General features: G+C 38.8%; 3 protein-coding genes across 8 annotated transcripts; 1 reads left to right on the forward strand and 2 right to left on the reverse strand.

Moving 5' to 3' along the window:
• Window positions 1–112: 112 nt before the first annotated feature.
• On the reverse strand, window positions 113–5,404 carry LOC110846513 (nucleolar protein dao-5). Its single transcript, XM_022093292.2, has 4 exons — window positions 5,116–5,404; window positions 3,727–5,028; window positions 3,035–3,565; window positions 113–2,936 (listed from the first exon to the last, which is right to left on the reverse strand). The coding sequence occupies exons 1-4, from the start codon at window positions 5,162–5,164 to the stop codon at window positions 337–339; spliced, it is 4,482 nt and encodes a 1,493-aa protein (XP_021948984.1). The 5' UTR covers window positions 5,165–5,404; the 3' UTR covers window positions 113–336.
• Window positions 5,405–7,038: 1,634 nt separating this feature from the next.
• LOC110846903 (synaptotagmin-C) lies at window positions 7,039–20,477 on the forward strand. Of its 2 annotated transcripts, none has more exons than XM_022093740.2 (9): window positions 7,039–8,375; window positions 11,145–11,513; window positions 11,599–11,688; window positions 13,127–13,199; window positions 13,281–13,755; window positions 16,752–16,955; window positions 17,084–17,230; window positions 17,975–18,095; window positions 19,686–20,477. In XM_022093740.2, exons 2-9 carry the CDS (start codon window positions 11,381–11,383, stop codon window positions 20,387–20,389), a joined length of 1,947 nt encoding a protein of 648 aa, XP_021949432.1. In that variant the 5' UTR covers window positions 7,039–8,375; window positions 11,145–11,380; the 3' UTR covers window positions 20,390–20,477. The 2 variants fall into 2 exon arrangements, with proteins under 2 accessions (XP_021949432.1, XP_035705336.1); XM_035849443.1 differs by lacking the exon at window positions 7,039–8,375 and adding an exon at window positions 8,665–8,837.
• Window positions 20,478–21,060: 583 nt separating this feature from the next.
• On the reverse strand, window positions 21,061–23,608 carry LOC110846152 (mitochondrial import inner membrane translocase subunit Tim23). 5 transcript variants are annotated; one of them, XM_035849445.1, is made up of 6 exons: window positions 23,238–23,608; window positions 23,080–23,166; window positions 22,624–22,771; window positions 22,360–22,529; window positions 21,932–22,290; window positions 21,061–21,244 (listed from the first exon to the last, which is right to left on the reverse strand). In XM_035849445.1, exons 1-5 carry the CDS (start codon window positions 23,326–23,328, stop codon window positions 22,154–22,156), a joined length of 633 nt encoding a protein of 210 aa, XP_035705338.1. In that variant the 5' UTR covers window positions 23,329–23,608; the 3' UTR covers window positions 21,061–21,244; window positions 21,932–22,153. The 5 variants fall into 5 exon arrangements, with proteins under 5 accessions (XP_035705338.1, XP_035705337.1, XP_021948490.1 ...); XM_035849444.1 differs by having other exon boundaries at window positions 21,061–21,253; XM_022092798.2 differs by having other exon boundaries at window positions 21,887–22,290.
• Between the last annotated feature and the right edge of the window lie 1,229 nt (window positions 23,609–24,837).

Consider the following 24,837-nt stretch of genomic DNA (forward strand, 5'->3'; position numbering starts at 1 on the left):
CCACAAATCCACATTTGCATGAAACTTTTACTCGTCTAGTGGTGGACCACTTCCGAGGGGACTTCGAAGGGAAAGCTGCTGCTGCTTTCACTCACAAATTGCATGCTACACATTACGGCTTTTTCGACAACTTTATTTCGCTCTATGAGATTATTTATTACTCGAGGTTCACAGGTACACAGTCTTTCACGCAGTCAGTCACATTGTCATATAACAAGCAAAATAAATAAGTAGAAAATAGGAAAATTATGGGAATATAAGAATAAGTTACTACACACGAACAAAACAGAACACATGCACAATAAATAAGTTTCAATCAATAAATATTTTTACGTATTATGAGATATACTTTGATGGCTTGTCATCTTCGTCGTCGTCCTTTTCGACCATGTCAAAATATTTAGAGACGACATCTATAGACTCGTCCATCCCCTTTGCTGCGAGTTGTTCTTTCCTCCGCTTTTTGGCATCCACTCTTTCATGTTCTTTCTTCATTTTGTCGTAATTCTTTTTGAGTTCGGTTTGAATTTCGGTGAAAATTTGAGTCTTTCTCCTCATTTCTTGATCTGCAATCCCATCGCCATCTTCGTCATCCAACTCATCGGCAACAAGATCAGAAACGTTTGATTCTTCATCCTCTTCCTTTTTGGGGAGGAAACTCGTCAGTTCCGCAACGGGCTTGAGCACATTAACCTCACCGCTTTCAATGTCGATGAAAATGCCTTTGAGACCATCGTCAGTATCATATTCGGGATCCTGTTGTTCTTCTACATGGTTTGATTTAGCCAAGTTGTCATCGGCATCAACCTTCTCGGCTGCTTTTGCTCCAACATGCACGTCGTCCTCGTCATCATAGTCAACTTTTCTATGTTGGTCTGGTTCAGGCGTGGTTGTTGTTTTCACCTTCAACTTGAGCTTCTTTTTCTGATTCTTTTTCACCTGGCTCAAAACTTGGGTTAATTCTTCAAAGGACATGTCATCTCCAATATGAACAACGGGGGATTCAGTAGTGGTCGTCGTGGTGGGAATAACAGTGACATTCACGATTTGAAGCTTTCCACCGATGACTGCCAATTTATGTCGGACTTGGGGTTTCTTATTATTGGGAGTTGGAGGAGTTGATGTGGGTGGGCGAACTCGATTTCTTCGGATGGGCAGAATTTTCAGAGGATTGAGAGCAGAGGGGTTTGAGATTAGTTTTGCTAATGTGCTAATTGACTTGGGTTTATTAGACCCGTTATTATTACTCCCACCGTTGGTTTTATGTTCAGGGTCTGTAACTCTTTGTTTTGGAGTGGTTTTTGAAGCAAAGTAATTTTTAACAAACGACATTACAGAATTAGTGGGGGAAGGTGAAGGATGGCCATCTTCATATTCTGAGAAGGAAGAATCAGTTTGAGGTTGAGACTGGGCTTCTAATAGTTTTTGTCTTTCAATTTCCTTCAATCTGTTATTCACCGCGACTTGATTGCGTCTCAGGAAGGAATCATTTGCTTCCGGATTAATTTGGGGAGAGTATATTTGATGAAAGTTCTTGTATGGGATACCACCAGCACTACCACCAATGGCACCTCCCCACACTTGGGAAAGACTTGTTTTTCTATTGAAACTGCTCTGCGGACGGGGGCGACGAGGTCTCAATGTGTTTCTCGAGTGGAAACGATCATCAGATCTCGACTTTGGTAAATCGGGTTGTCTGTAAGTGAACCGTTCATATGCTTCGTCAGCCGAGTTCTCATCTTCAGAAAGATGATGGCTGCGATCAGTTGGAGGTTTTTTGCTGGGTTTCCCTTTATTACTTTGTCGTCGGCCTTTCCTAACCCAGTAGTGAAATATCTTGGCAAGACTGAATTTAGATGAAGGAGACTTTTTATGGTCTCGAGAACTTGATGGAGGTGGCCTTATTGGCTTCGGTTTGCTTACGGGACGGTGTTCCCTTTTCGCATGGTAATCATCGTCTTTGAAACTGTCTTTCTGCTTGGGGCGCTTGATGTGTCTGGGACCATCGTCATCAGAGAAACCGTCGTCGTATGGTCTTTCACTTGGTCCATGTTGAGAATTATGATATGGCCTTTCTTTGGAAAATGTATTATAATTTTCTTTAGATTCATGGCGGAAGTCAACCTGTGGTTTATCTTTTGGCCAGTAGTACGGATCCTCGTTGGGCATTTTCTTTGGTTTACCACGCGTTCGTTCATCACTGCGTGGTCTTTCCTTTGATCCATGGCGTACCTCATCAGCATGATCGTCATCATCATCTCTTGATCGCTCTGGTGGATCAAAGTCGTCCATCATTTCTGTATTCTCAGCCTCATCATTATAATCATTTATCCCGTCATCAAATTGAGGCCGTGATTCTGAGTGAGCCTGCTTGGGCTCGACTTGCCGGAAGTTGAAGTCATCTCTTGAGGGTGGTGGTCGGTCATCAGGTCTCTGGTCGTCCTCCTCGCCAACGTCTTTGTCGTATCTCTCCCGACTTTTGTTTTCCTTTGACCGCGATCTGGAGGATTCCTTTGAGGTGCGATCTCGAGTCCTTTCCCTGCTCCCAGGTCCATCTCGAGTAGGTTTATGATCCGGATGCACGTCTTCTTCTTTAGTAACATCTTCAAGATTATCGTTTCCGCGTGGTTTCCACTTGTGCTTGTCATTTGGTGGGCGAGGTCGCATTTTGGATGGTCGTTTCTTCTTTGTTCGAGATGAGCCTTTCCGTGTTGGCTTTTTATTTTTTGATGGAGATTCATCCAGCCCATTATCACTGCCATACTCAGTTTCTGGCAAAATGTCATCAATCTTTTCTTCTTCTTCTAAAATTATTGGTTGTCGTTGTCGAAATTTTCTTCGACGTTTGGGTCGCCTTGTAGGGATTGGTTCTTCATCTTCTCCTCCGGAAAACTTTGCTCCCAAGTCTCTGCCCTGAGTTATCAGCATTTGTTCATCTGAAAGGTAACACAAAAAGTTATTAGGATTGATTTACTAATTAAAAATTACTAATGTCAATTGCCACTATTGACTATTATAAACGAACAATACTCACATGCAGTCAAGGTGCTATGTCCAGCCAGAGGGTCATCGAGAGGCTTGGAGTAGTAATTCTTGAGAGATGTGGAAGATCGTTTTCGAAAGTTTTTGTTCCTTTTCATTTGCATCATGTCTGCCTCATTGAGCGGAGGTGTCAAAAGTTGATCTGGAATTTGAAGTCTGGGAGCCGCAACGTTGAATTCTTTGCCCGCATTCCAAATATCCAAGAGTGAAAGTGGTTTCTTTGGAGTGATAGCCGTTGGAGAGAATTGTTTCTGATTTAGATGATGATTTCTCATTTCTCGGTGCAGCTGGAGTTGAAGAACTCGTTTGGCAGCGGAAACGTCCTCTTGGTGCTTACCACCCCCTGACAGCGAACGGATGAGCTCTTCGTTGGGGTCGACGGTATGACTTTTCTTGCCCATGGTTGGAGATCTTAATTCATTTTTAACAGTTTCGGTGAAGAGTTGAGGGCCAACATCGAACATTATTTGAGCGTCTGCAGCGTCTCCAAACCGGTATCCCAAACCCATTCGTGTGTCAACTCCTGGAAAGTGAGCAATGCCATTCGATAAAGGTTAATTGTTGAGAGTATTTTTATGCGATATTTCACTACAATATTTTCATAGATTGAAGGGCATTTAAAGAAAATCTCAATCTGCCTCCAAATCATTATCATTTCCTTTTCTTTTAGAAATGTAAAGTTACCTCGAACTCTTGGCTTCCCACCGAATCCACTCCCACTAAAAATGTTCGAAACTGTGGTAAACATTGAGGATCCCAATGAGGTCAGTCCAGCGCCAACCGACGACAAAATTCCCCCAGCTCCTTGAGAGGTCAGCAATTTTCCAAAAGGTGAATGAGATTGAACCTGGCCAAGTATATCTGCCAATGAGTTTGGTTGTGCGGTCGGATTTTGACGCTGTTGTTGCTCATGAATTGCTTCAAATGCAGATAACAGTTGTTGCGGGTCTAATTGTTGTGATTGTTGAATATTTTGACTAGAACTGAAGCCATTATTATTATTAAACTGATCTTGTTCATTTGGCTGTTGTGCAAATGAATTCAATGTCCCCAATAGTGAGACAAGACTAGAAAACTGGTTACTAGCTGCTGACGCTGTGTTAAGATTTGTGCTGGGATGCGAACTATGACCATTATTGCTTTTTTGTGCATCTATCGCTGCTGCTTGAACAAGAAACTCTGAAAGAGCTTTAGCAGCTTCTGTTTCCGCTCCAGAAGAAATTTGGCGTGGGACCACATTTGAATTTAACAAAGCCGCTGTGGCATCCGAACCCCCGAAAATAGCGCTTAACGCTGCCAGTGCTTGTTGATCTTCGCGAGTCGGATTATCAATTGCAACATTTTTGCTTGATGATTCTGTGGCACTTGTTGGTGTTGAAGTTGTCGATTTAGAAGTAGTCGTAGGACTCTCAGTGGTTGTGGAATTGTCACCAAGACTGGTAAGCAAGGAATTAAGTAGAGAAAGTTGATTCACCAAATCCTGTTGAGAGGGTGGAGCAATTTCTTGCAGCGTGTCAATATGAGAATCAATGCGTCTATCGGCATTGCTATTATTTTTCACTGGGAAATTGGAGTTTTTCATACTTGGAAGAAGAGTCGTGGTGTTAAATGAAACAGTTGATGTCGTACTTGACACGATCGGTGGTTTGGAGGTCGTTGTCGACGTTGACATCCTCGTGGTACTACTAGTGATGGATGGTGGTGGGGCATTTGTTGGTGTCACTTGCGGCCCCACGGTGGAACTCTCCGCATACTTTTTTACTTTGACTTTCCTTTTAATAAGCACAGTTTTAGGTGATGAGCTAGCCTTTGTCGACTGGTCAGCAACATTCCTGTTATGATCAGTGTTTTGACTTGTGGTCCCACCACTTGTTCCATTCGAGTCCAAAATAGAAATTAAATGCCGCAAATCTACATTTGAGCGGTGGTCATCTGCAGTTGACACCGCCGTTGAAGGTTTTGCATGTAGTACCGCAATCAACAAGACTGCAAGAATCATTTAAATCTGTGACTTAGATATGCATGCTAAAAACGTTTGGTAGATTTGAGTAACAAAAATTTAGGAATATTTACCTGCAATGATCGGAAATAACGAATGATGAGTCACTTTGGACAACTTCATGACTTTGTAATCACAAAGTCCAATCACATAGCGTTATTTGTAAAGAACCCACCACTCAAAAACGCACCTTATCAGTACAACAATAAATGGATGATTTTTTCAAAACATATGTCAAGCCTCGCCAGGGTTTAACGGATTTTGAATTTATTAATTCCACCGGAGCTGTGATGATGCGACTGAGCCACGTTAATGTCACTGACTACGAGGTAATAGAAAATGAAAGCTAACACACTCTGATATCATCTCAACGAATCTGGTTCACTCATGTTTTTCTTCTTAGACTCGGACTTAACTCCATCTTTATGGTGACGCCAATAATGCAATGATCGCAAACAGGGTCACGAGAGTGGTCAAGTCACTTTCCCCCATTCTCGAGGTCGTCAAGCAGGTTTTTACTGCTCCCTGTTAAGTATTTCTTAATATGCGTATAATCCATGCAAGCACTATCGCTTTCTATAATACCGTGTTACCGTTTTTAAGTAAGGAAGTGACCACGCCACTCTACTAAATATGCTAATTGAAGAGTTATATATGTATATCGTGCAAGTTTTTACAATTAATTAGCCTGTCTCAATATGTATCATATTGTTTTGCAATTGTTGGAATTTTTGTATCTCTCTAAACTCAATTAAACGGGAGATTATAGTGGCAGACATGTGCTCAGAATATTCATCTAAGAAATAAGTGCATTTACTGATATTAGTGCTTCAGATAATCGACTTACATTATGTGTGACTTTTAAAAGTAAAATTTGCTGTTGTTTGTCATTATTTCTACATATGATGTTTGACATGATTTCCATCTGGAGTACTTTCGCTGTATTGATTGCTACAATTACATTTCTAATTTACATAGAGAAAAAAGCCGCTTGCCAATTTTTTATATGAATCGAGAATCTTGTGTGGTTTACTAACGAGTGAATTTATTTATTTATTGTCGCACCTCGTGTGTTTATGTATTCGTATTTTAGTTTCAACCTACATATTTAAGCAGTTATAAGTACTGCATAATGCATATACATATGCACTATGTATAGAAATACGCATCTTCTGTACATACTTACGTAGCCCACCTTTTAATTTTTTATACAAACTATGACCATATACAAAATATTATTCGCTGTTGATGATACAAAACGGCATACACACAAGGTCAACATTTTATACTTTTGTAAAACTCATCGGAGCTGAATGAGAGTGGTCCTGCAACAACTTTAAGTTTAGCATTCAATTCTTAAAAATGCATGCATGATACATAATACCGAGGTTAAACAATTGAGAGGATTTGTATAAAGCTTCTTTAGTCTAGATTTTCATAAACAAAAAATATATGAAATTTGTTTCTCATGCTTAAAATGTAATGTTGGTAAAAACTAAAAAAAATCCTTCCTCATCTCCTCGTGTTTATTTATTTGTAATGTTGCTAAATACGTTGTGGTGTGATGTGGCAGATATGAACCTGTATCAATACGTACTTAAGTACGAACTGTATAATAGCTACGCACAATGATTGCATAAAAACGACTTAACCCGCATTTTTTACACACCTAACCCAACCTCACAACAGGTAGAAGTGAGCTACCTGTAATTGGACTGTGTGAAATTATGTCGGTGTTGTGTTGCAGAACGCGTGCTGCATGGGAAACACTTTGCTGAGCCATAAGTTTTTCAATTACAAAATATTATGTTATTATTACGGTGAGAAGCGCGTTTAATCTAATTTATTTGACCTTTGAGGTGCTTAACTCCCTCGCTTATTGAGAACTTCAATATTTCTTCGGTGAATGCACGAGGCTCTGAACAAACTCAGACAGGTTCACCCAAGTTCAGTGTGTGATAAACCGAATCGAGTTTTTAATATTAGTTCAGTAGGTGCTAAGGCCATCTCTCATACGGATTATTTTCATTCCTTGATGTGAATCATTGTGGTGAAGGACTGAAGGCTTCAATCGTGCCTTTGAAGGTGATCCACCAAATTGGTTCAATCAATTTGTAATATCTATAATTCATACGAGTGGCAATAAAACCAGCAAGCGACGCAATCATCATCATCAAACAAAATCTCATTTGTGTGACTTTGTCAGAAAGGAGGATCGCCGAGTTATCGACGACCACATGTGTGTATTTTGTCGAAATTATGGCACATTGATAATTAGGACACACATTTGTTTTCATATTATGGCCACTCTCTCAGTCAATATGTGCAAGCTCTCGAACAAAGCCAGCTAAATAACTAACTACTAGCTAAATATTCAGTGATACATGTGTACAAGTGTGAATGCTGGTTGTGAAGCATGAAATAATCAGGTAATTGTTTGACGAGTGTAAAAAATGAGCTTTCACATTCCACCTTTACTCAAACACCAGCATAACCTCACATGAAATAGGCAGCCTTTGTCACCAACAAAAACATGTAAAAGCCTGCATCACTTTCTCCGATCAGAAAAAAGCTATATAATTCAATCTCGTAATCATTAACATGTTCCTGAATATAAAAAGGTAGTAAAGTAAATTATGCATTAAAACAGTTGCCGGATTCTAGAATGAATAAATAATTTAATACTTACTAACGGAACTCATTAACATCAGTTTGTCGTCATAATTCATTGACCACATCGGTGTGTGCGAATCATTATTATTCAACGTCAGCGTACTACATATGCCTCTATCGCCATCAATTCTATATAGAATCTCTCCCAGTGTGAAGTTGTTGGTGGCTACAGGTCGCAGAGCAATTCCGCTGGTGTAAACAGTACGGAATATTATACCAAATTCGGATTAACCTTATCTGAAAATTTACTATAGAATTTTCGTGATTGCGAAAAAATAATAACTAATTGGCGAACTGAAACGTCGAGACGGAACCAGTTTCTTGGCCGGATTTAAGTTGGAGTGTCCTATTGTGGAAATAAATTGCGTAGTCGTGCGCTTCAGTCTCAGCGTGAAAGTGGGCCGTTCGACTGAGGAAGAGAGAACGTGCTGGAAGTAGGAGAAAGTCAGAGCTGAGTTCTTTCACTCTGCAGACTTTGAGGGAAAGCACTCCACGCCAGTCGCATTTCTCTGCAAAAACTACACCATCACATTCTCACTGGACATTTCCAACCTGTGACTTAAATTCACATGGAGTAAGTGATTAGTAATTTGTTCCAGTTAAAATTAAGTCAGTTGGAGAAAACATGTGATAAATTGGAAATATTCAGCCCAAACCGAAGGTAAATATTTTTTTAGTCAATTCAATAGTTTGAATTTAAAGTTTCCTATATTTGCATATTACTGGAGAATGCATTAATAATTCTTTTGTAACATTCCGTTCACAATAAATCTATTGTGTTGATTTGCTCTCACCGCATTACCTTAATGACTTCAACACTTGCGTAAATATCCCAAATATTGCAGTTTCGCTGAAAGGCTGACATGCATTCGCTATATAGTCCATAAGTAAAATATTTGGTCGAGTCTTATGAGTAATTGTCTGTCAATGGTGCCATGGGTGTATAATTTAGCGTAATAGTGACTTTTAAACTGATAAAGTGAAAAACGTCAATTGCATTAAACGATGAAAGGTGTTTATTGGATCTAATTGTGTGTGGGTCAGGGTGACGATAATTCACAACGTCTCATATTCCTCAACGATGAGTACAGACTGATTGTACTTCTGGCATCCAGAAATGTCTGTGCGTTCCATTCTAGTTGAGAATATTAGCAAATATAAAAATCCCATTGTGAGATAAAAGTGCCTTACATAAATACTGGAGTATATATAATGCACTTATACAATTGGTAGAAAACAAAATGAAGAGCGGAATCGTCTAGACCGAATCCAAAAACAAGAGTAATTAATTAGGGATTAAAGCCTTCGAAAGCTTCCCAGAATTTGTGAATTCTGAAAGCAAAAATCTTAGGATTAGTTCAGGCTATCGTTAATTAATTCCAAGTATTGTGTACACTTTGTTTCAAAGGTATGGTAATTAGATTATTCTGGCACAGATACATCTAACGTGTATCTGTAGCTTCTTGGAAAATTTAATCAGATATCCAAGTTTTATGCTTTTCTATGTATTACGAACATACACGTGAGCCGAGTTTAATTAAATTAGATTGGATAAATAGTTAGTAAAGGAATGGATATTATTTTTCTTAGGACTGGTATCACCGAGATAATTTTGGAACAAATGATTCATATAAGAGGTGGGTTTGCTTATAATGTCGCCCTTTAGGTCAGTAAAGGAGTGGATTTTTCCACCATTTTTACTTGTTATTCGGGCATCACGTCGTCTTCATCCCATTGTCGAGGGCGTCCAAGGTCTCGGGAACATGCATAAGGTTTCATAAGTATACGATTACAGTAAACAACGTACATGCATGTCACGTTTACTTACACTACTTGCGGTACAAATAAAAGCAATAATCCATACCGAATATCGCATAGCAAAATTATAGTGCTGATAAAGTTACGTTATATTAAATAGGATGTCGGATATTAAATTACTTCATGGGTAACAATTATTCCTGATAACATTTCAGAGGTTTCTTCAAAAGGAAGTGAGTTCTTGACGTACATCTCAATTAGATAGCAATAAATATTGTCTTCGTAAAGGTGTACTGTTTCATTAATACCGAAAAACAGCGAAATTGGGTTAACAGATATACAGAAAATGCACATGGAATTAATAGCCGAGCCATTATTATTTGCAATCTATGAAATGAGAGAACTATGGACTATGCACTTGCGACATGTTGTTAAAAAACAATGCATGTACATATGTAGGCTTGAAAAGTATGCTAGACCTGAGTCATGCCTTTTCTTTGCGTCTTCATCAAAATGACTCAAGGATCCCCAAGGACTGGTCAACCAATCTGAAATCTTCTGATGCATGAAATTTGAGCTAAATATTGGACTCCAGAGACATTCTCATTTCCATGCTTAATTGGAACAAAACGAGTACAAAACTTAGGGTGGAAAGTTATGCAAACCTCTTTAGATTTTTCTGCGAAGCCTGTCTTGACCCTTTACCCTTTTGAAATAATAGTTTGTAAAGTCGTTCATTCGTGCATATACTCATAACTGAACTGAACTGAACTGAACTGAGGGTCGCAATTATCTACTATTTCTCTTCCTGGATGCCCAAACCTTTAACCGAGATGAACTGGCCCGTCAAATTTGTAGAAAGCATTTTCTGTATATAAGACTTTTCGTGATGGATAGCGCATAATTAATTAATTGCCCAGACACCACAATCTCTAAACTTCTACATGTACATTAATTCCCTTGTCAGTAACTTTCGTTCATTATACATCCCACTCTGACATTTTGTAAATACACGTCAATTATATACTCGACAGGTGACGTTTTTCCCAAAAGAAAGGTTTTCACCATTGTCACCATTGCTCTATTCTCTTTTATTTCATAAAGGACAATAAAAAATTGTGAGAATCTTTAAGTAAATCTGACCTTCAGCTTCTGCACCTAAATACAACTTATGCCGTTTTCGTGATTTGTTAGCAATAAATGTCAAAAAATGGGATAGTTATGGTACACTGATCCTAAGTATTAATATGATTAGAATCATAAGAATAAGTTCTTTCTTTGAAAGAAAGTCATAAAAGTCATATTTCTTCTTTATAGATTTTGCGAAAATTCAATAATTTCCTTCTTTATGCAACTTCACTTTCTAGTACTATTTCCTATATTACCTGTAATAAATAAATATAGTCTCACATAAAAAACTGCAACAAATCAAGTGGTTACATAGCTTATCCTTAGCTAAAGAAATAAAACTTAATTGTTTTATATGATGCGTGAGCGTATAAACTTAATAAAACTTAGACAATTCAAGCAAAATGTTGTTTTAGATTGTACGAAAATCTATTTAAAATTAAAAGAATTTCGAATACACATGTACATGTTTATTTATGTATTAAACAATATAACTAATCCTTGCATGTGTATTGCTAATCAAATTTTAATTCGTATATTACAGGCATGGAAATGCCATCCGCATCTCTTTGGACCAATGACCTAAGAAAGTTGAGACTTTAGAGATAGTTTAAGTGAAAAACTGTCATCTACAGAAAAATTACTGGGAAATTTTAAGGATTACGGATGCGGATCCAGTAGCAGGTCCAAATCCCTACTTGACTCAACATCACCGCAAAATTGGAGTTGCTGCATCCTTGTCTGCTCAGGCTCTCCCTTCGGAGAAGTGAGAAAGGAAAGATGCAGGTTCTCACAAATTCCGAGAAGTTGCTATTATCATCCGTGGGAGTTTTTGCAATATCACTTACTGCCATTGTGATATTCTGCGTCGTTCGAAAAAGCTGCTTGCTTCACAAAGCTATTTGGGAAGATGGTATGTGCCTACGTTGTGGGCCTTGCTTAAATATAGACATTGCGGTGCAGATCGTGGCGGATAAATTCATATTACGACGTTGCAGATAAGAAGAAGAAGCAAAGGATGGATGATATCATCTGTATTAGATACCCACCGGATATTTATCCCACCTCCCTCGGCGTCTATCGCGAGAGTGAGTTATAAAATACTTTACTCAATTTATGGTCCTAAACACCTTTTGAAGTTCTAGCTTTGGTAACTAGTAGTACGTACATAGAACGCAACTGGAGGGTTTTCAGGACCTGAATTTAATTATAATTTCAATGCATCTTCCATACATGCATTTTCTACCGTGATTTTTATATTTGTTTCAATGCGTACTCTTTTTGACAAAATGAATTACATGTTTTATATCGATGAATAAGAAGCATTGATAGGAAAGTATTACGAAAACTATGTGGTGTAGTGGACCTATTCTGAAATTGGACATTGACGAGAATGATACCGGGAAGTAAATAAAATAAGCTGCTGGGTTTGGTCGGACCTTCTAAATCAATACAGCCAAACACAATGCCAAAGCTAGAATGTTTATTTGATGTATTGAAACCTCCTTCGAGTAAATAAACCAACCGAATCACAATTGGGCAAAATAGGACATGAAAATGAATTCTAGTAGGCCGTATGTTAGATGGATGGGTGCACAGTAAAAATAGAGCAGACAACTTTCTCCAGTAGTCGTTTCCTTATCCAGAGGGGCATCTAGAGACCATAGGAACAATTGCTCTTTCTCTTGGATTGGGTTGGAAAAAATAAACTGAGAAAGCTAAATAAGCAGAGAACACTTGGACCGCTTTAAAACACGCTCAGCGTAGGTCAGGTCTTCTCTAAAATGTATGTCCTTAATTTTATGAAGCTCTGACATGCAACTTGCCCGCTTACTGCACAACTTATTCCAAAGACCAATTCCCTCTACTCTTTGTTGTAATGGCTTTGGCCTCGGTCTCAATCTCCTCCCAAGTAATACGTGGAACAATGTGGTACAATTGAGTTCCTTGTTTTCTCTAAAATTCCCATCTACACGATCCTTCACATTCAGCGAACTCCAAAAGAATTAATTGTGTGCAAATTGTCTCAAATTTAGATATTCAAATTATGTTGAGCTATAATATTATGTAAAGGAATGCGGATGGATGAAGACATTGGGGAAAAGGAAAAATCATTAATCTGTGTTGCTATTATCCTATTATTATCCAATTTAGCACCTCTAGCTCTACTTGACTCTTTTGCAAGGACACTTTTACATGCATATGTTTATTCTTACGAAGAAGGGTGAATGATCGCGTACTTTCTCTCTCCGAGCAACAATCCACCCACGCGCACCTCTCCAGTGAGAGTGACAAAGGTCGAGATGAGGTCGAGTTGCTCCAGCTAATTTAATTTTCAACTGAATTTTTATATTCCCAGTAGAAAACTGCACGAAACCCCAACTAAGTAACTCCCGTCCTCTTCTTTTCATCATCATAATTCAATTATCGAGCAAACAAAATTTTGATTCGACGAAAATAACAAAAATAATTTATTGTGTGTGATAACCACTCGTTGCATTTAATTTTTCCTGTTTACATGTAAAGATGCTTTCCGAAGCCCAGAGGAAGAGTTGGCCCGACTTTTCTACTCGCCAATAAAGCGAGACTCGACTTACAGGTACATACACACGTACAGTTTTAGATATGGATTTTTATTTATTTACTTAATTGAAGTCCACTATAACGTCAAATCTTTCAGCTCCATGTCGGACAGGAGCAGTAACTCAAGTGTTGGTTTAGAAATGTCATCCCCTCACACTTCAAGTGGGTCTAATACAACCACCATGGGTTCCCCGGTTACGGCAGTCGCTGGAACGCCAGAAGAACAGTCCCCTCGTCATTCTTCTGCCCCTCGACAAGGCAACAATGCTGCTGTCAATGTCAAGTCGTTGTCCAATGTCAAGTCTTCTTCTCCAATGGTTCCAGTCCCCGTCGTCCCCATTCCCATTGCAGGACACGTCGACCAACGATTTTCCATGCCACATTTTTCCAACAGCACTGGATTCTACCGATCTACGGTGGCTGCATTGGCGGAAGAAGCGGCCGTTGCGGCGAACCGTCGGTTCAGCTTGCAGCCGGGCATGTCATTGAGCCATCCGAATGCTCGACAACCCTTCTTCACATTCATTTTGAAATATGAGGAGGACAACGGCCTCATTAATATCGAGTTCATTGTAAGTTTACTTCTCATATTTGCATTTGATCTCATTAAATACCGTGCATAAACCACGCTAGGCTGTGTAATTAGATTTGTTTGTGTGAAACACTTTCAAAAGGGGAAAGTGTGAGTAGGTTGAAGTATGTAACGAGTAATTTGTGAAGTGAAAAGTACGGAGATTTCACTTCCTGGTTATATATTTGCTTTGTTCGTGGGTTAAGGATTTTGTGTGGAAGGAAGGAAATTGTAAATTAATGAGATTTCCAGCACAGCGAAAACTTTCACATGTACTTAATTCAAACGTGCAACTCAAACAGTGGGATCATCTCTTATTTGCTGAAAATTTGTACAATGGTGTAATAGTTATTTCGATGTCTGAATTGCACCCATTGAAAGATTTCCACACAGAGACGTTAATCGATATGAAATCTGGAAATAGTTTGCAAGACATCAGTCAAACTCGGTATAAACGACATGTTTTTTTCAAACTTTTACCATCTAATATACACAAGTCGTGGAAAGTTTAATGCAAATAGTTTGCATACCAGTAATATCAACCAAGTAAAGAAATCAATCTCAATTAAGTAATGAGTTTGCACAAAGAAAAATCTTTAGAAACTTTGAAATTTTTTGCAAAAGTTAAGAACGTTGAAAGTAAATATGTATTTTTGTCTCATCCCTTGTGAATATCCACTACTTTTGGCTGGTTCAACTCAAGTTATTTGACCTTTTTATCCAAAATCATAAAGTGAGAACACAGTTAGAAGAACTTCTTTTACTGTACACATATTTGAAAAGAGAAAGTACTGGTGATACAATTTTGTAGTTGATACATCTGTCTGGCTGGAAATAGACAAGAGACATGTTTCCCACTTCTGTATTGCTGGAAATACTTGTTTGGGTCATTATAGAACATTTGTTGTTACAAATTGATCCGCAGCATCGCAATTTATTCAATTTGTGTTCCTGTAATAAACTTGAATCGAATAGAATAACATTCCCAGTATGCGTAATTTGTGGAGACGGATTACAGTGAACTATAAATATCCGACTTCACATCCGTAACAGCAAGATTTTTTTTCTCCAAGACAAGTTAGCTCATAAAATGTTGGTTGTTGATCCTGCACAATTTGGACAACAGAAGAGAAATCAATCTTTGTCCTTCCTTCTGTTGTTATACCTGATCCATTCTATTCCCGATATGATTCTCTCTTTCTCTGTGTTCCATTTTCCGCTGAACGTCCAAAAGGTGCATGCGGTGATAAACAGAATGCTTCCTTTTCGCTCAATGTGCGATTCTATTGATTCGCCTTTATTGATTCAGCCTATTAAATAAAATAAATTGGGCGCAAATTATTAGGAAGCACCTTCCTTTCAGATTGCATTATTACACACTTATATTACACGTATGTATGTATGTACAAACTTCCGCAGGGCGCTGACCTCAGAGTTGAAGTCTCACATATTATGTGCCCCACACGTTACATGGCAAGTCAGGTTTTCCCCAAAGATCGGTGTAGATTACAATTTTTAGATGGCATCCAAGTAACGGATAGCTTTACGGAAGAGAAATAAGTTGTAGCAATTTAGTTTAATGGATTGGAGAACAAGTTTGGCTCCACAAAGTAACGAATTTATAGAAATTCTGGTCGCCCATATATTTCCCATGTCCATGTTGTGGTTTATGGTTGGAGTGGATACTCAGAGTGGGTGAAATACACAACTTTCTCCTGTAATGAACTTCTTCATTTAGTCCACAGAGCCAAAAACTGCTATACAAAGTATACAAACCTTTCATTTCGACGCTGCACATATGTATATGCACCCAGTTCTGCCAGCCAACTTGAATGGGCACACATGAAAGTTAACCATTTTTGTCGTGTGTCTGTGGTGGTATTGAAATTACAGGTGGGAGAGAGAGAAAAAGAGAAGGAAGAAAGTATGGTCAATTCAAACGGAGAAAGACAAAGTAGGCCACCGCTCAGGAACAAAAAACTCCACATAATCTTTTTCCTTTTTCCCATTACATATTGAACCGCGTCAGTAATTATTACTTTTACTTTCTGGCATGAAACACATGAACTCTTTAAGCCTGACATTACCAATATTGCTTGCTATACAATGATGTGAATGTCAAAAGTCGTCATGTCTATAAAGTTTTTTATTCTGAGTTAACACATTTGAAAAAATGCGGATATATCTGTTTTTCAAAGAAGTTGAACACGACAAAAACGACAAAGTGTGAATTATGTAGCTTAGCGAAATATGCGCTGAGATGAAAGTTGTAGCGCATCAAAGGCGACAAGGGTATAATATCTACCAAGGAATTTGAAGGAATCTAAAATCTTCCACCTGGTTCTAAGAAGATGACCTAAATGTATAAATATTCACGACATAACATGTCATGTGGATAAACAAGCAAAGGCATGTTCATCCACCAGAGCAATTTGTAGTAGATTGGAAATGGAAGCAAATAACCATGCCAAATATTTGGCGAATGATGAAATGAAAGAATATTAATCAGAAAATGTATGTTTTCCAACTGGAAAGGGTAATGTATGGATGGAACGAGGTAAAAGTCAAAGTTGAGCAGTATTCCGTCTAATGTAAATGTCCTATAAATCCTGCAAAGGCAAATGAATGCTAAAGTCATGAATAAACATCGACTTTATACATAGATCTAGGTTTTGAAAACTACTCAAAGTTGTGGACTTTATTTTGCTCACTATTTCTTAAAGAATTCAATGTATCGTGGATTCGGCTTTCTAATCGCTAAATTAACTGATTGTCTCAATAATTTTCGAATTAATTTAATTTAATTTTACTCTACATCGACGGATTGTATTTAAGTACTCTGTTCTATTTAAGAAGTTATTAGTGTAGCATGCACATGTAACTACACAAGTGTATATGTACATATAGAATAATTTAAAAGAATAAATGCTTGAATACCTGGTTTAACTACATAAATTAATTTCTTACGCTTCAATGATGTTAATTTATTATTTTCAGGAAGCAAGAAATTTACCACAAAAAGAGTACCTAGCCCAACCATCGGATGCATTTTTCACGCTTGAGATTCAACCTAGAAAGCCAGCCGATCGCAAGAAAGACGTGCTGCGATACCGATTTGTGACACGAACAATCAAGAAAGCTGGAGAAATTTGCGACTTTAGTGAAACATTTCTAGCTCAATTAGCAAAGAGTCATTTGAATGTAAGACCCATACTTAAATTTTGCACTCAAGTTCCATGAATCTTGCACAGCGTCCTTAAATAATTTCCAAACTCCCTGTGCTTTCGATATTGAATTTTATTAATCTTAATCATTTCTTGATTTTGTAGGAGTACGTCATAAAATTCACCGCATTCGACCAAGATCGATTTGGCAATCCAAATGAAATTGGGACAACCACACTGTCGTTTGAAGATTTCAAAGATTTTACCAGCAACAAGCTCGTGCTCAGTTGTTCACTAAAGGAGCCGCTTTCGGTAAACTTGTCATTTTCGCCCACTCGTCCACTCTCTCCAAATAATGATCTATAGAACTTACGTTTATGGCTACATTTCCTTTATCATTGAACACAAGTTTATCATGGGTGAATTTAGAGTGCAGAATCGTCTGAAAAAACATAGGATTACTTCCTTGTGAGGAAACTGAAATGGTCGTGTGTTTATTTTGAGTATTTTTACCATAAAACTAAAGGACGAGTTTGTTCTTTTCATCTTTTCAGTAAGTTTTCGGTATATGTACGTGTGGTTTGCGTGTCTCAGTCAGACTGATTTCTTACTCGACGCACATATTGATACTTGCAGAAACGTGTATGGTAGGGCTGCTGCTGCTCATCTATGGACTTTCTCCCACAAAAGAAAGTTTTATGCAAACTTTGTTCCCATTCATTGACTGACCCACATTTCCTTTGACAGAATTCATATGTTTATGCCAGGATGAATTCTACGCGTTAGAGTGCTTATTTTTCTAGGTTTTAGATCTTTTAATAATTTTTAAAGATTATTATGGAGAACTATTATTATTTAAAATCCACCCTTATAATCGTCTTTCCTGTTGATTCTGGAGAATTTCCGGAGCCGGTAAAACACATGTTATTTATTTTCATGTGCTACCTGCCCGCATATACATACATGAATACATATCCATATAATGTAGCTTTCCTAAAGATCTATATAAAAAATATTAAATATTATATTATATTGTATTATTATTTTTGTTTGCAGAAACGTGGAGATATCATGCTTGGAATGTGCTATCTCCCTACGGCAGAAAGGATGTCTGTGACAATCGTTAAATTGAATAATCTGAACCCATTCTTTACTGACGGAATGATTAGCAAACAGAGTAAGGCTGATTTTCTCGTTTGCACTTTGCAGTTTGCAGTATTTATTTCAGATTTATATGTGAAAAACGGGTTACAATTCATTACTAGGGATCTTTCTTGTAAGTGGTTTCGTTAGATGTGTCCAAACTGATCAACGCTGATTAGAATCCTAAAAATTAAAAATCATGTTAACAGAAATATTTGACATTTACATGCACACCAAATATTACCTCCCATACCTCCCATTCCTGGGGCACCTGGCATTCCTGGAGCACCTCCCATTCCTGGGGCACCTGGCATTCCTGGAGCACCTCCCATTCCTGGGGCACCTGGCATTCCTGGAGCACCTCCCATTCCTGGGGCACCTGGCATTCCTGGAGCACCTGGCCTTCCTGGAGCACCTCCCATTCCTGGGGCACCTGGCATTCCTGGAGCCATTCCTGGAGGCATTCCTGGGGCACCCCCCATCCCTGGAGCACCTCCCATTCCTGGGGCACCTGGCATTCCTGGGGCACCTGGCATTCCTGGAGCACCTCCCATTCCTGGAGGCATTCCTGGGGCACCCCCCATCCCTGGAGCCCCTCCCATTCCTGGAGCACCCATCCCTGGAGCCCCTCCCATTCCTGGAGCCATTCCCGGCACACCCCCCATTCCTGGGGCACCTGGCATTCCTGGAGCACCTCCCATTCCTGGGGCACCTGGCATTCCTGGAGCACCTGGCATTCCTGGAGCCATTCCTGGAGGCATTCCTGGGGCACCTCCCATTCCTGGGGCACCTCCCATTCCTGGAGCACCTCCCATGCCTGGAGGCATTCCTGGGGCACCTCCCATTCCTGGAGCACCACCCATTCCTCCCATCATGGCAGCTTGGTTCCCTTGTGTAGCCATTTGAGCGCCCATTGCGTTATTCATGTTTTGAGCTTGACCGTTTTGTGCTAGCTGTTGAGCACCAAGACCTGCTGTAGATGCCCAAGACGGTTGTCCAGACATTCCAGCTTGAGCGTTGCTCATGGCACCCATGGCAGCTCCTCCTCCGCCCATTGGAGGCATTTGTGGGGCAGCGGATGTCGCGGCCAAGAAAGAGGCGATAACCAGGAAAAATTTCATTTTTCAAATTGGAAGTATACTCAAGTATAGTCTTGTTGAATTCGGTGGAAATAAATGGTCTTAAACACCGAATGCCACTATTTTATAAGCACAAAGACAATAGAACCATAAAAACCTCAATTTCAATCGCAAACCACAGTGTAACGGCATCTTTAAGATTATATAATACTCAAATAAATTTGTAACAACAATGGCGTGCAACCATTGTTCGCTAATATGTACTTAAGGCCTTTAATCCAAATATAATTATATGCACTTTTACACTATTGGTGACAAACTAAATTGCAGCAATTCTCCTTGAATTCGATTATAAGCGTACTACAAATCAAGGAAAATGACGTATGCAGCTATCTTATATACGGCATTTCATGCTGCATTTATTAATTTAATACTTCATTGCATTACCTAAAACGAATATGAATAAATAATTTAATGCTAATAAATAATTTTACACGCCTATGCTCACATACCTAAGGTAAAAAATGTTTGTTCTGTCTGCATAGGTATTTGTTACGTCCGACTTCTTCTACTGCGAGCAGATTCTGGGAAAGTGATCCGAAAAAAGAAGACGACCTTCCAAAAACTCACCGGGACTACAGCAAATCAGCCCGTTTTCAACGAGACGATTGTTTTCGACATGCCTCCGAATGAACTCGTCCAAGTTGTTCTTTTGGCCCTGGTCTGCCTCACAGACAAGCCACCCATTTCCAAAAGTCAGCGTAGAGGGGAAAGCCGAGAACATGAATCATCGTCATTTGACGGGGGTCGAAAATCTGTCCCTGAGCATCATCCAAACCTTGTAAACAAAACGTCTAATGAGTCGTCCCTATTCCATTATTCGGATAATCTCAATGCAAAAGCTAAACGATTGGATAGCAGCAGCAGCGGTCAAAGTCACCCAAGTCAAGGAAGTGGACCAGCTAAATATGTGGGAGGTTCATCATCAGATCAATCAACACGGGTCACGACCACACAAAACCTCGATACTGGAACTTTGCAAACCAATGCAGCCAGTCCGGAAAGTAATTCATCTGGCATCGGTTCCTTGGAGGGTTGTGAGGAGGAGAAGCCACTGAGGGTCAAGGATACAGTAGTTGGGAAGGTGGCTTTAGGCTATTGCATTCGAAATCCACTGGGGAAATTTCATTGGGAGAATATGATGCGAATTCCTAGAAACGTGGTTACCGAGTGGCATGGTCTTAAATAAAGGATTCAACAAAGCTCTTTTCTCCATTATTTGATGTACAGTACAGAATATAAACATGTACATATGTAAACACATACATACATATAAAGTGAGTATAACGACTTGTCTTAGGATTAGTTTATGACGTCGTTGCTTATACGTATACAACGGGAATTTGTTATTTTGTTACACTGAAATTGTAATAAAATGTCATGGGCAGGGTTACACAAATAGGATATCGTGAAAAAATGAGCATGCAGTTGTAATGAAAAGGGTTCACTACAATATGTACATATGTAAGATTGGTAATTTTGCTATAGGCTGATATTTTGATAAAGGAGCATGAACACACGACTGTCTTTATGTAGTACAGGATTTATCACAGGTTTGAAATTGCAGGAAGGAAGGATAAAAAGAACCGTCAAGTGAATACTCATAAAACTTCCGGCTGTGGACTTGTATAAATACGCATGTAAAATAAGAATTATCCATGTAGTACAACAATGTGAGTAGTTATTAGCCGTATATAGCTTTGTAACACTTTACCCCCCTAATATGTGTCAGTAGAAGGTACAGATAACTTATGTACCTGGCTGATTTAGTATTTTGTAATTTCTACCTCGTGTAGAATTATATAAATATATATTAATCAGAACAAAAAATGTAAATAAAATGTGCTTAATAAATCAGTATTGATTATCTTATATATTTATCATCCTATGTATTTATTATCAATGCCGAACAAAATTTATGTATTTGCAATCCAGAGTGATGGTGACGAGACGACGATGACCAGTAACAGGAAAGAAATAACATGATGAAAGTACATATCAAGGGAGTCACTTCAACTAAGTTCAACCGCCTACGAAATTCCACCTATCGAAACTAAGGAGGGGAGCTTGCGAGGTTGATAATAACAGATATTGGTGCCCTTTGGATATGTGGTAGGGACCCATGAGTGTACTAAAACCCTGAAGTAGTTTGACTCCATGGCCACATTTGCGCCCGCCACACCCACTCAAAAATGTCCAAAAAACGCTTTCACCCCAGTTTTCACTCACTCAAATCCACGCCAAAAATCCAATTTTACTCGGATTTTGAAATTTCTTTCACCATTATACTCCCAGATAGTTGCTTTCTTCAATCCAATATCAAACTCAATTTTTTCGAAATTTTTAGTATTTTTAAATTTAAAATTCTGAATGAGCATTGTTGTAGTCATCAACAAAACAAATTATGTTTGCGAAATAATCATCAATAAAATTGAGTTTGATCTTGGATTGAAGAAAGCAACTATCTGGGAGTATAATGGTGAAAGAAATTTAAAAATCCGAGTAAAATTTGATTTTTGGCGTGGATTTGAGTGAGTGAAAACTGGGGTGAAAGCGTTTTTTGGGCATTTTTGAGTGGGTGTGGCGGGCGCAAATGTGGCCATGGAGTCAAACTACTTCAGGGTTTTAGTACACTCATGGGTCCCTACCACATATCCAAAGGGCACCAAGATCTGTTATTATCAACCTCGCAAGCTCCCCTCCTAAGGTGAATTGTAAAGAGAGAACATACAACAATAGTATCTGATTCTCTGTATTATTGATTTTGGAGCGTATCAGTATCTACATCATTCATACTAAAATAAAATTTTAATTGCTTAACAATTTTTTGGATCGTTGTAAAAAATAATAACCGATCCTCCCAATATGTAGGTCACATATATTGGGACACACACGCGACAAATACACAGATACTATAAGTTCAGGGACTACGACTAGGTCCGTTTTGAAGTTATTAGTACGATGAGGTGTGTCTGGATCCAACATAGTTAACTATAGACCTTCCTTCCTTGTCACCTCTTCTCCACAAACAGTAAGCGGCTGAAAGGGCCAGACCAATTCCTCCCCCAATTGCACTTCTTTTTAAGCCGGCTGTAATTTTAAAAAGATCGTAGCATAAATATATTGGTCACGAGTGATTAAGTGTTTTATATTGAGTACCAGAAGATTTGTATAACAGTCCAGTAGCGGTCGCAGCTGCCAGAGTATTTGTATCATCATCCGTGTCACGATACCAGCTGAGGAAACACCCGAAACCAGAATACATTACTGCTATCACTCCTAAAGCGTTGGCTGATGAAGCGCCCGTCTTGCTCACGTAATTAATTAACCTACGAGGAGAATGTGTATATTTGTATTCTTGGTTCATATTGGTAAATAATCGCTCTTCATAAAGTGTTAATATAATATGTAACCAAAACTCACTGGGTTCTACGAACATTTCCGGTCATTCCTTGTGTCGCTTTTATTCCGGTGTATAAACCATTTATGCCACCAAAAGCACCGCCCACCATTACACCGGATCCTATGGTCCCAAAGGCAAATTCAAAGCGACCTCTCTGTCGGTTAGCCCCTTCGGAAGATCGAACAAACAAATTGAATAAGTTGTGATTTTTCATTATTAAGTGATAATTTAACTGAACATGATATTTCTAATAAATAATCCAATGTCATGTAGAATTTTCATTTGTCATTTTTTGATTAGTATGAGTGGCTAAAACTAGACGATTTCGGTGATATGATAAGACAATTTATATACACGCATGAACTTTGAATCTGATCAACTACCATTGAATTATTATAGATATCATATTCTGTTGAATAGAATTATGTTGCTTTATCATGTTCATGTCATCCTACAATTGATTCATGTTGGCTTACCTTCGGGGAGGATATATTCCGGCTCTTGATTGATATACGGGTCAACATTGAGGTATGGCGACAGTTTTGATATTCCGCTACTGTATACTGTAAATATAGTGACGTTATAGTTATTGCAATAAATAAATCTGATGACACGTGCTTAATACGCGCAATACCTGAGACATTCATGGATGGGTCATCGGGCGCATAGCTGGGGCTGTAGAAGCCGAGGAGACTTTTGAGCGAGGAACCCTCCGCTTTCTCCATCGTTCTGTCAGAAGACCCCGTCGTCGTGAACGTTACACTTGCACTTTTTAATTTATATCCCGGTTTTACAAAACTAACAATAGATGACGAAATTCAACCCTTGTTAATAATGCGGTCTATATACTCTCAGATTTATATCCACCTCTTTGTTAATGTCCAACTTTGTCAAAGGGATATTTACGTGAGTGTTTAGCCAATTTGCAAATCGACGACTCGGACAATTATGCGATTATCTCCTCTGAAATTTACAATTGCAATTTTTTTTAGCTAGCCATGCGAGTGCCCCAAGGCCAAAAGAATGAGAAGAAGAAGACTAAATTTAAAGTTGGCGGGCAGGTGGAGCTCAAACTGAGAAGATGGCGTAAGCTGTTGAATTGGAGACTTTTTGGTAGAAATTGCAATGAACAGTATAAAAATCTATCACACCATGCATGATACAGATTCATGATGAACAGAATTTGTCTCAAGTCCAACCTGAATTACATAACACTGATTCGTTAATATGATAAGATATTTGGATAAACTTACCTCATACAGAACTGTTCGATAAGTTAATGGATGCGACTGAAATAAAAATTATGAAAGTAATAAGATGATGATAATAATAAGACGAAAATAATTTTCAAAGCATTTTCATAATTATTATGAAAATGCTTTGAGAAATTGGTATTCTTACTTTTCCAAAATCTCTGTAACTATGCATAATGCGTTATATTCTAATCTATGGCATAATGAGTGCATTCTAATCTGCGTAACTCATTAATATACCTTTTCATCTTGCTATTGATTAACCGAATTTCTATATTCAAATCTGTCGGTGAGGAATGATGAGAAATATTATTGAGAATGCTTCGGACTCATCCCTCTCGTCACCCTCTCGACCCTCCATGATGGAGCTTGACGAGGCGTTGAAATTGCACCGGAAGGAGAGGAGGAGGAAATACTTGGGGTTGACGCAGTGTGGAAGGTGTTGCCCTTGCTACGCCTGCACCCACCCTCTCCGACAGCACGACTCCTTCTATCCCGACGACGAGGAGGAGGACGAGGTCACAGATAACGTCGCCCTCGCATTCGCCCACATGCGTCGTCTGGGAGGCAAACAACTTCCGGATCGTCCCCTCATTGCTAGCGTCCCAAAGTTTCAAAGGGAGTTTAGAAAAGTTATGGCAGAAACACGGGAACGGAGCATAAGAAATGAATTTCTCGACATGCAGCTCAAATTCTTCCAGTTTCTTGGAACGTGGCTTCTCAAACTTGTGCTGTTTCTAGTACATTTCTTATTAAGACCTTTTTGTATTGGTATGAAACCTAAAAATGCTGTTGCTGATGAACTTCATCAGATGAAGAGTGTGCTCGTGAACGAACGGCAAACATCAACATAATGATAATAACAAATCCAACAGTTAGTCTATGAAATAAATATGCACATACACATGTACTTCCTGACCCCACATTACCAATTAGAGTAAATTATCTCGAATTACTACATCGTCTTGCATATTTTCCGGT

The sequence above is a fragment of the Folsomia candida genome, unplaced genomic scaffold (assembly GCF_002217175.1).
Source record: "Folsomia candida strain VU population unplaced genomic scaffold, ASM221717v1 Fcan01_Sc003, whole genome shotgun sequence".
Lineage (NCBI taxonomy): Eukaryota > Metazoa > Arthropoda > Collembola > Entomobryomorpha > Isotomidae > Folsomia > Folsomia candida.